Source organism: Mastomys coucha, unplaced genomic scaffold (assembly GCF_008632895.1).
Source record: "Mastomys coucha isolate ucsf_1 unplaced genomic scaffold, UCSF_Mcou_1 pScaffold15, whole genome shotgun sequence".
Taxonomy (NCBI): domain Eukaryota; kingdom Metazoa; phylum Chordata; class Mammalia; order Rodentia; family Muridae; genus Mastomys; species Mastomys coucha.
The window spans coordinates 72,629,109-72,640,538 of NW_022196897.1; the positions used below are offsets into that span (position 1 = coordinate 72,629,109).

At 36.5% G+C, this 11,430-nt stretch overlaps 2 protein-coding genes across 3 annotated transcripts in view; both read right to left on the minus strand.

The window, feature by feature from the left end:
- Window positions 1-11,430, minus strand: part of LOC116090422 (olfactory receptor 8K5-like) — a 43,200-nt gene that overhangs the window by 4,711 nt on the left and 27,059 nt on the right. Inside the window, exons 2-3 of one of the 2 annotated variants that reach the window (XM_031370884.1) lie at window positions 9,307-9,409; window positions 4,439-4,667 (exon numbers count right to left, since the gene is read on the minus strand). In XM_031370884.1, the coding sequence (XP_031226744.1) occupies window positions 9,324-9,409 (86 nt within the window). In that variant the 3' untranslated portion in view covers window positions 4,439-4,667; window positions 9,307-9,323. Of the gene's footprint in view, window positions 1-4,438; window positions 4,668-9,306; window positions 9,410-11,430 lie in introns of those variants that run through there. The other variant, XM_031370885.1, reaches the window with a different exon arrangement.
- On the minus strand, window positions 6,719-9,381 carry LOC116090421 (olfactory receptor 8K1-like). The gene is made up of 2 exons (XM_031370881.1): window positions 9,307-9,381; window positions 6,719-7,688 (listed from the first exon to the last, which is right to left on the minus strand). Exon 2 carries the CDS (start codon window positions 7,667-7,669, stop codon window positions 6,719-6,721), a length of 951 nt encoding a protein of 316 aa, XP_031226741.1. The 5' UTR covers window positions 7,670-7,688; window positions 9,307-9,381.

The window sequence follows — 11,430 nt, forward strand, 5'->3', positions numbered from 1 at the left end:
TAGAGATATTAAAGGGGTAAGAGGTTGGACAGAGTTTTTTCTTAGGAGGACAGAGATGATAGGCTTTAGTCCCCTGAAACTCTAGAAAGAAAGAGGGTGTTGAGCTTGGCTGACATAGTTGGTAGGATCTTGTAACTAGATGACAACAGGATAATGGTGTTTGGCAGTAGAGGAGTTCTGGAAATCTCAGACTCTGTGGTCTACTTGAGAGGCTGGCAAAGGAATTGACATGCTAGCATTAGTAGGTTGGGTGGCTAGAAGGAGGAGGAGAGGGACTGATGGTGAATTTGGGTTATGTGAGTGGGAGTAGCAAAAGAAATAGAGGCTTATACTTTAGTAAGAAGATCCCCTTCCCAATAAGGAACAGGACACATGGGCACTACCAAAATAATGAGTGCAGGGAACACCCCTAAAATTTCAATTAAATGGTGGTGGTCTGGTGAGGTTGGTAAGGCAGTCCCTCTAGCTGAACAATAGGGAAACAAGAAGGTGTGTTGGGTCCCCAAAACTCTATCAGGACTGACTAAGTGGGCCCAGTGTCCAAGAGAAAGGAGATAGATGACCCACATATCATGAAAACCCAGGATTCTCTGCTGGTGTAGAAGTGGTCAAGTCAAAGGAGTTACCCATGACCAAGCCTAGGAGATTAGGTGGAGGGTGATCTTGGAGTGATATGACTGTGTCCTGAGTGGCATGAGGGCAATCAATATCCCAATGTCCCTCCTGATGGCAGTTTTGGCATTAGTTTTGTGGCTTTCAGGGATTAGGGTATGCCTGTGCCCAGTGACCCTGTTGACCATATTTGAAATGGGAGCTTATTGGCTCCTAAATCTTAGAAGTCCAGGAAATGTGGGTAGTAGTTGGGGCTGGTTGTACAGCCTTTGCCTGCATATGGTATTTTTATCTGCAGGCTTTTTCATCCCTCTCATGGTATACCTTAAAGGCTATAGCCAAGACTTCTTCCTGTTCAGTTAGGTATCCCCTCTTAAGCATCTAAGTTTGCTCTTAATATTGGAGTAATTTTGAGAGAAGAAGTAGGTAATCAGGAGTTGTTTACTATTTGGGTCCACAGGGCATAATTCAGTACATCCTAAGAGTGCCTTTGTAAGGTGTTCTAAAAATTGAGAAGGGTTTTCTTGTTTCTCCTGGATGACCTCTTGGAGTTTTTCAAAACTGGTTTTAGGGAAGCCAGAAGACAGGTTGTGAATAGATCTATAGCTAAAATGTCACCTGGGATATTAGAATTCAATTGAAGATCTTGGTTAGGCACTGCTTCAGGCCTGATAGGGTATGATGAGTTGGTTTGATAAACTTTGTCTGCATGTGTTCTAGCCTGTTTCCAAACTTGCCTGCTCTCCTCCGTGAGTAAGTTATTACTGAGAATCATATAGACATCATGAAAAGTCAAAGTATAAGATTGAGTGATACTGAAATTCTTTAATAAAGGCAGAGGAGTTAGAGGTATAAGATCTCAATTTTTTTTCTATTTGAGAAAGTTCATTTGGTGAGAATGGAACACGTACCTTAATCAGACCATCTACCCCAGTGAAGCTTCATTTAAAGGAAGGACTGAAGCTGAGGTAGGTCAGGAGGAAGCTGGGGGTTGGCTGTTGATCTAGAGCAAATGGTTGGATGCCACAGGCTGGCCAATCTGGGCCTCCCTCAACCCTCGGGGAAATAGGGTCCTAGTCAGGTCGACAAGAATGACAAACTGAGCTGACAAGGAAGTGCTGAGTCTGAGTGTATTTGCACAAGGTAAAAATTGAGGCTTAAATAGTATACAGAAAACAAGGCAGATGACAAAAGTCACATAGACAGGTAAGGCCCACATCAAGGTCAGTAAGATCAGAGAGCAAGACAGAAGTCACATAGACAAGTGATAGTCACATCAAGGTCGGTAAGATCAGGCATCCAGGTGTGAAGCAGAAGAGCAGTGGTGCCCTCCCCACTGGGGCTATTTTGGTAATCCCAAGCTAGTTCTCTGGGTCTGCTGGAGGCAAGCAACAGGAAATCCCAATCTAGCAATTCCTGAAAATGCTCTTAAGTGAGGGAAGCCCTTCAATTACTCTGATATGTAAAACAGTTCTGTCTTTGGTGGGATTGCCCTGAGAATTCTAACTATGTTTATAGTAAGCAATGGTGCTTGACCTCTATTGCTAATTCTAAGGACACCCTGTCTGATAAAGCAGTTTCCTAGTGAGAAATTCCAAGCTAACAACAGCTTGGTAATAAATTAGGATATATTGGAACACTGTGCTGGCCAGGGAACAACACCCGATCTTAAGTTTTAGCCATTTACAAATCATTTCTTGGGGTACCTTTATGCCTGAATAAGAAGGCATGTTGATAATTGGAAAGACTAATCTGGAACACATCTGAGTTAGGAGATGCCAACGACTGACTGAATATCCAGGAGGCACAGACTCCCTTTGAAGTCATAACACCTCTTGTCCATGAACAGGCTTTCAACACTGATATTGCAGACTTTACTGGAGTAGATGAGTGGGCATGGCAATTAGAGGGCTGAAAGTAGGTGCCAATGTAGGACAGCTGGAGCAGTCTGTAGCTGGGAAAGGAGGGGAAGTGGTCTGGGGAAGCTGAGCAAGGAGGCTCTGGAGAGGTCTGGTGAGAAGAGGAAGATGGGGAGGCTGGGTAAGTAGGAGACATTGCAGAGGCAGGCAGGGGATGGTAAGGGGGAGGTTCATTAGCTGGATCAAGAATAGCAATTCCTCCTGGTTGAGATTTCATAGCTAATAGGAGTTGAGTTAGGGAACAGGAGGAACATAGATAAGGTTTGGAGTGAAGATAAGAAAAGTCCTAGACAGAGAGACCCTCCTTCCATTTTCCAGTTCGTTGGCAATAATTCTAAAGATCCTTTAAAATGGTAGGATCAAAAGTGCCATTATGCAGACAGTTAGAGTCATTACCTAATGACTAATGGAGTCAGAACTGATTGCAAAGGTGGATAAATTTGGAGGCCTTTATTTGAGTGCTAGTTTTAGAGGTTTGAAGTTTTCCAGCAAGCATCTCAGTGGGGAGCCTGGAGACACAGTCAAAGATGAAGATGCAGCACACATTGGGTGAGTAGAAGCTATGGAGTTGTTTATTCCAGTGTCCCAAGGACAAATATGGTAGCTAGGAATGATAGCCAGGCCAAAACACCAGGTCATCATGTGGTGAACTAGAGAGTTGAGCTCAGGCCAGTGCCTGGGTGCGAAAGAGGAGAAAGGTTCACCAGGCCCCAGATTTCACAGCAGTAAGAAAGGAACCATCTCAGAAAAGAGAAAGAAAAACCTCACCCAAGGGAAAACATTCTAGAATGAGGAGTTAGGGCAGTCATAAAGACCATGAAACCAGTAGAGGGTGGCCAGCCCTCCTCTGGGACCAGGGACCTTATATAAGCTTATCAATTGCCAGTGTTTGGAAGGAAAAGAAGTGATCCCATGAGCAGAAACTGAGCCTGTGTAGCAGGCAAACATGTCAGGATGAGGTTCAGACCTGTGGACTTCACCCACGTTGTGGTGGCCAGTCCATGTTATGGCAGGTTTGGAACTGTGAACCTGCCCATGATCTATGCAGGGAGATTACAAACACCAAGTTCCATGGCACCAGTGCTAGAAGTACGCAGCTTGGTCCCAAACAAATCACATCATACAGCTGGTCTCGCACAGGATGTTTATTGGGGGTTGGGGAGGCTAGAGGCATCATCTTATAGAGGGTGGAGAGAAAGAGAGAGGGAAGGATGCATGCACAAAGGAATGGGATATGACACAGAAACGACACTGTTGCCTAGAGATGATACGTTTCCTCACTGGGTCCCGGAGAACTGGTTGTAAAGATTCCTGATTGCTGCGAAGTCACCTCTAGCTATCTACAGATGTGACTGATTGCTTATACTAAAATCAAATCCTAGCAAAAAAAGAGGAGTTGGGCACCATGTTTTAAGCAGTTGGAAATTGTTTAGCTTGAGAAGTAATTTTAATCACCTGAAGTAACTGTCATCACAGGGCTTAGTGATTAATAAGCTCACCCTTTCTAGTTCTTTCTAACTTCTATCTAGCTGCTTCAATTCAGCTCTTTTGGCTAAAATTCCTCTCCAAGGTGACTAATTCAACCCGTCTTCTCTCAGCTTCTCTCTAAATTGCTCTGCTTGGCTTCAAACTAACTCTGGCAATTTGTTTTAATCTTCTGGCTACTTCTTATTCTCTGGCTTCAATTGCCCCTCCTGACCTGCACTTAACTGCACAAACTCAACTATCCTGCATTGTACTACACTCACTGCACTGAATGAACTCATCTGAACTCATAGGCATTACTTGAATTTAACTGAATTGCACTCACTGAACTTCCCTCCGTCTATTAGATGTCACTTTTAAACATTATTGCTTCCTTCTAAAACTAACCTTTTATAGTTTGAGATTAAAGATGTGTACCAAGGTTGTGTTTGTATTCCAGTCAGATTTTTTATACTGTAGTCTTGGACATGTTTGCATTCCAGCTGTATCAATAGATGTAGAAGCTCTTTGGAGGAGATCTGTTGCCAGAGAAGTCATTTGTTGGATTAAAATTCTTCTACATAAGCTTCTGCTAGATGAAGGGCCAATTTCTACAAAAATGGATGCCCTGATAAATCAAGCATGATCCAGTAGAAGGTCACATATGCAAGACTATCCTTGAGAATAAAAAAGACACAAAATGTGTTGGAAAGGGAAGGTGGATAAATATGAGAAGAGTTAAGGGGAGATGGCAAATATGATAAAAGTAGGTACAAAATTATCAAAGAACTAATGAAAATATTAAAAAAATAAAAATCATATACAAAAATGCCTATGGCATTTGAAAAACATTTTCCAAGAAACAGAATATTATATCATCATAATTAATTCTGCCATACCATAATACAGGAATAATAGATTAATTTAATTGTTTTACAAATTAATTTAAATATACTATAGGACTTATTTAGTGCTATTGGTATTTATCAATGTTACTGAATATGTAGATCTTTTATTTTGTGTTATTTCTGAATAGTATTTCATTTTGTGAATATATGGGTTTTTTTGATTTTTTTTTCAAGACATGGTTTCTTTGTATAGTCCTGGCTGTCCTGGAACTCACTCTTTATACCAGGCTGGCCTCAAACTCAGGGATCTGCCTGCTTCTGCCTCCCAAGTGCTGGGGTTAAAGGCATGTGCCACCATATCTTAACTTATATTTTTAATGTTATTATGAGTATACCTAGTTGTAATTCAGTGAATTTATTTTACTCTAGACCCAGTAAATCAGATGCATACAAGTCCCATAGCTATAAGCATATTAAGCATGATTTAATTATTCACACTTCTTAGATAATGGATCTGCTATACTACATATATTTTAGAATATCTATGTGTTGCCATTCTCGTGTCTGTTTTAAATTGTCAGCTCTTGTGTACTGAAGTTTTAATATATTTGTGAGTCCTTCAATTTTTTTTTAATGTCTTAAATATTGTGAAAGCTTTTGTTTCTCTAAAGTAGAAGCATAAACTACCCATGGAACATTTTGTTTTTATTCCTTGTAGACAACTGTGGTAGTGGTTTTTAAAAATATTAAAACTTGATACATAATAAAAAATACAAGTGTTAAAATTGTACTTTGACTTTAAAACATATTTTATTGAATCAAAATGAACCATATCAATACTTAGGCTAAATCTTAACAGGGTATTTTTTGCTGAACCATTTATGCTTAGCAGCTTAATGTCTAAATGACATTAGTTAATTTAAAGATCTTTGAGAAAAATGCATCAAATAAAAGAATATATTAGTACTTGATTATAAAAATGTGAGGTGAAAGCTCAAGTTGTCTATGACAGGCTCCATGGAAGATAAGGGTTATGACTTTTTAGAAACATAAGAGCACCACAGTGTTTCAGAATCTATGATATTTTATGTAAGCTTTCAAAGGTAAAAAGACTCCTAGGATGGTCACACAATTGTTCCTTCAGTACCAGTTATCTTCACTGCATAAACACTATATATATATATATATATAGTGTTATATATATGTACATATACATATATATCTTTGAAAGATGTTCATATTGTAGCAGCATATGTCTAAATTACCATCATTCATTTGAGGATTTGTGTCTTAAAAGATTGCATTATGAGGCTATGAACCTGAACTTACCCATGATAACTCTTCATGGTTTCTAAATGAAAAACATCTTTCTGGATGTATAATTTTTCTTGACATATAAAATATTATTTTACATTGATTGAAATTTTATCTTAGATCTAATCTTTTCTTTGACCTTTAGCTTTGACTTTTTAAATTTGATTTTCTGTTGTAATTACATTAACCACATTTTTTTCTTGCCTCCAGTTCAGCTGGTATGTTCTTTATGATATAATCTTATTTAATTTTTATATACTGTGACAGCTATAAAGTGTAGATTACCAATTCTATACTTTATATTGATTCATTTTAATTAAACATTATTCTTTCTTTCACAAGATGAAGTTTAAAAAACAACAACAATAAAAACCCTTGCATTTCTACATTTTCCCAAGTTTATAATTTTTTTCTTTTGAATTGGAAAAACAGAGGTCTTCATATAGGAAATTTTTAATGAAAACAGAGACTTAATCTTGCTGTACATTTATGCTATTTGATAATCTCATGTGACTCATGGTCTGACACAGTATGAAAGCTGTACCCCTGAGTACTGTGGTATTAAGTGCGGATTCTGAGTCCATGAGTAAGAGTTCTCTTAAGGGCCTCTTTTACTTCTTTGTTTCTTAGGCTGTAGATCAATGGATTGAGCATAGGAATGACTAGTGTATAAAACACAGAGGCCATTTTATCAATTTCAAAAGTATGGCTGGATTTGGGTTGCAGGTAAATAAACAGCAGTGTTCCATAGAACACAACCACTACTGTTAGATGAGAGCTGCATGTGGAGAAGGCTTTGGACCTCCCTTCCTTGGAGTTCATCCTGAGAATTGTCACAAAAATGAACATGTAAGATATGAGCACAATGAGGAGGGAGGAGAGTAAATTGCAGCCCGAGAAAACTAAAATGATGAGTTCTAATTCATGTGTGTCAGAACAGAGCAGAGATATCAGAGGGATACAGTCACAGTAAAAGTAACTGATGATGTTAGAGTCACAAAAGGACAGTGTGAATAACTTAACTGTGAGAAGTAAGGACACAAATGTGCTGTAGAGATAGGGTACCAGTACCAGCCCCCAACGTACTCTTCCTGCCATGATGATCACATAGACAAGAGGTTTGCAGATGGCTACATAGCGGTCGTATGCCATGGCTGAGAGGATAAACAGTTCAGTAATGATGAAAATCTCAAAGAATGTCAGTTGCACAGCACACCCTATGTAGGAAATGATATTCTGCTGCATAACAAAATTTACCATCATTTTTGGACCAATAACTGTAGAGTAACCAAGATCCGTGATTGATAAATGTCTCAGGAAAAAGTACATAGGCGTATGTAGTTTTGAGTCTACATGAGTCAGAATAACCATGCCCAGATTGCCCATCAGTGTTACCAAATATATGATTAAAAATATTCCAAAGAGTGGTGCTTTGAGGTCTGGGCTGTTGATGAGTCCCAAAAGAATAAATTCAGTAACCTGGATCCTTGCACTGTGGTTGGATTTCTCCATTTGGCTCAAAAGTGTCAATCTGTGCAGGAAGTAAGTTTAACATAAGTTATTTCTGAAACGCTGTGTCAGAGAATTTATAGCATGACATGTAAGAAGTGGCTTCTTCACCCTAACCAGTTCTGCTCCCTTCAAGAGAAGTGTACAAAAAACACTTATATCTAAAATAAATAGAAAAAGAAAAAAAAATCCTATGGTACAGTGGGCTTTAAAAGGGGCAGAATAATAAAACAATACTAAATGATTTTGATTTTGTTTTCATGTTTTGTTCTATGTTTTAAGACTGGGTCTTGATCATTGTGGTCTGGAATTTGTATTCACCCTGTCTCTACATCAACAGAATCTTCTGTAGTTTTGTCTGGCTTCAAGTTAACTATGTGGCTGAGAACAACCTAGAACTTTTGATCCTGATACTTGTACCTGTGAGGACTGAGAGCTGGGATTATAGGCATGTGCCATCATATTCAGCAATAAGTACTCACTGTGATAAAAGAAATGTCTACTTCATCTGTTGCCAAGTTTTTAATTATGTAAAATCATTTATTATTTTATTTCTCCTTTTTAAATTTTTTTCAAGTATAAAAGCACACACATCCTCAAACACATATGAATACACACAACCATATGTAGATATAGATGATATATAGAGCTAGATATCTATGTCTATGTATATATGTATGTGTATATGTGTATATCTATGTGTATAGGCTATATCTATAGATATACACATAGACATAGATATAGACAGATATAAATAATAGAAAATGTCTTCTTTTTTCAAAAATTTTTTTTCTCAGACACATGCTTAAAGAAACAATTAGAAATACTTTAACATTATTTTTGACAGTCACATAGCAGTTAGGATATCTCTGGTTATGGATGAATATACCTATCAGCTTGTTTACTAAACTGCAAAATCTAATTCTAGAGGCTTATTTCAGAATTTCCTAATATATCAGTTTGATTTTCTGACACTTGTCTGTTCTTCATGTTGAATCCCTATTTCTAATGACCTCGGAATCATACATCTCTCTTTTGTGAAAACATGGTATTGAATATCCTGACAGTTTTTAAACACCTGGAGAGAATTTTGGAAAGAGACCAGTAGAACAAATGTAAATTTAAAGAGAAAAAGGAAAAAAAAAACTTTATGCGCTACATATAGTTTAATCTTATAGACTTGAGCTAATGTGATCCTCTCATTACACTAAGAAGTAGATAGTCATCTCTTTCCCACTCATATAGGATTCAAGCAAACTGAGGGTTACAGACTGCAAAATTTTAAAAAGGTCACCTTTATATAAGTGGCAAATATAAGATCCAGATATCTCATCCAAAATATGACTATAGTCTCCTAAACACCATATCATGCCACATCTTCAGGAAAGTGAATCCAAGTAAACATGGGATATGAGGCAGAGATAAGCCCAGATGGATAATAACAGAAAATGATTCTTGTTAAATGGATGGCAGAGGATCAGGCTATGTGTTTAAAATGACGATTCTGAATAATTAACAGACTATTAGAAACTGCATAAAAAGTCTTCCCTGGGTACTAATACGTTAATATTTAGGCCTTTGGTAAAAATTGAGTTTAAATATGACTTTAAAACATATCAAAGCCCATGACTCCTTCTTACCCGTGTGAAGACCTTGCTTAGGAGTCTTGCTGCTGTGATCTTAGTTTGTAACAGGATGGATTTAAGTTCTTTCCTGGCCCCATGGGAGTCACTGTATTGCTGTCTAAATATGAACAGATAAACAATTTGTACATGATTTCCTTTGGGATAATAGAGTGTCTCATGCATCTACTAATTATTATTTGAATATATTATTGAGAAAAAAATACTTCATTCCTTAAGCTAATGGACCATATAGACCATCCCATATTATTAAATGTTGGAAATCACAAATTTATGAACTTTATGAGCATCTTAGACTGCTAACATGATGGAATTATTAATTTTACTATTCTTTTATAACCCACAAATAAAAAGAACAATACATTCACATATTACAGACAAATAAATATGAGTTGATTCAGAAAAACACCCTGTGAGACACAATGTTTCTAATAAGAAACCCATAGTGAATAAGGGTGAATCATGGCTCATACATTTATAACATATTTAATCCATGTCTGATTTCCAGGAAAATGGTTTTGATATCTCTCCAAGTATTTTTGTTTTTATAATTCTTCCAGAAATTATTTTAGGTAGATAGGTCTGTAGAATTATATTTCTTTAAAAATACATAGGAAAGAAAACTCAAGCGAATGTTTCTTCTATTCTGCCTTCTTTTCACTATGACAGACCTATAAATTAAGCTTGTGCTGGGGAGCTAGCTTTGTTTTTCAGATTACTGAGGTTATTTCTGTGATTTTTAGCTACTGAATTCCACCAATTTTTCAATGAAGAAATAGCACCAATTCCCCTCAAATTATTATTTTTAAAATGGAAATGTAGGACATTCTTTACCTTTAGTTTAAGTGTCATTGTTATTCTTAAAATGAAATCAGCCATTGATACAACCATGGAAATAATCTGTACACTAATATCTGTTAACACAGTGTAAAATTTACAACAGAATTCTAGCAAGGGCTTGGAAACAGCTCAGTGAGTGAAAGTGATGCTGAGCAAGTGTGGCAGTGTGAGATTAATACCTTACTACATCTCAGAATTAAATGTCCAGAACCGATAAACATTCTGACCCTGATATCCTGTAATATCAACGCTGCTTCTGAAAGGCAGAGACAGAAGGATACACAGACAGTCACAGATTAGCTAGGTTGCCATATGCATCGATAGTTTGAAAAAAAAGAGCCTTTCTTAAATAAACTGAAATGCAAGGAAGGACATCTGAGGTATTCTTGTGACCTACACTTGTGTGAAAATATGCATGGAATGTTTCACTCATGGTTGCATTTGCATACACAGACACAAATACAAACACTGTGCTAGCAAATTAATTAAAAATGTCACCCAATTTTTTTCATTTTTTAGCCATATATTTAAAATTTTTAATTACCAATTAATGGTGATCAAATTCATAATCTTTTATTCATAAGAAAATGTTAAATTTAATAGGCATAGTGTCTGGTCCATGGGTAGTAATTTGTCAATGGGGAAAGTCCTTGTTTTTGTGTTCTGTTTTGTTTGTTTTATTTTACTGTTTAAAAAGAAACCTTTGTAGTGGGCTTATTACACGCATTCCCTTTGAATACAAAATAATAAATTAAGTATGCAAACATTACATATTAGTTTCTCATTATCTACTATTAAAGAAGAGAATACCTTATTTGATTTTTTCAGTACATATTTTATATCAAATTTTTTTATATTTTTGTATTAGTCAATAATTTCAAAGCAATAATAACTTGTTATAAATGTAATTTTGCAGTTAAGGTTAATTACATAGTGATCTTGAGAAACATGGGATACTCTCATGATCTGAGAATCCAGTCTTTCTGATGTGAAAGAATGTTTCATAGCAAATAGGAATCCAGAACTGTGACAGACAGTATTGGCCAATAGGTCTGGTGTTTTTATTTTCTACTATCTAAAAGACATTCTAAAATTTACATTTCTATTAGTTGACTTTTTGTTTCCAGAAAAATAATTATAATCAGTAAAATATAGGAAAAACTTAAGAAACTCAATTTCAGTAAATCAGTTGAAAACACAACAGTTTAAATTGATATTCAATATGTGGCAATTCTGTGTAAAGAAATTTCTATTTCTTTCTTTTTTTATTGGATGTTTTCT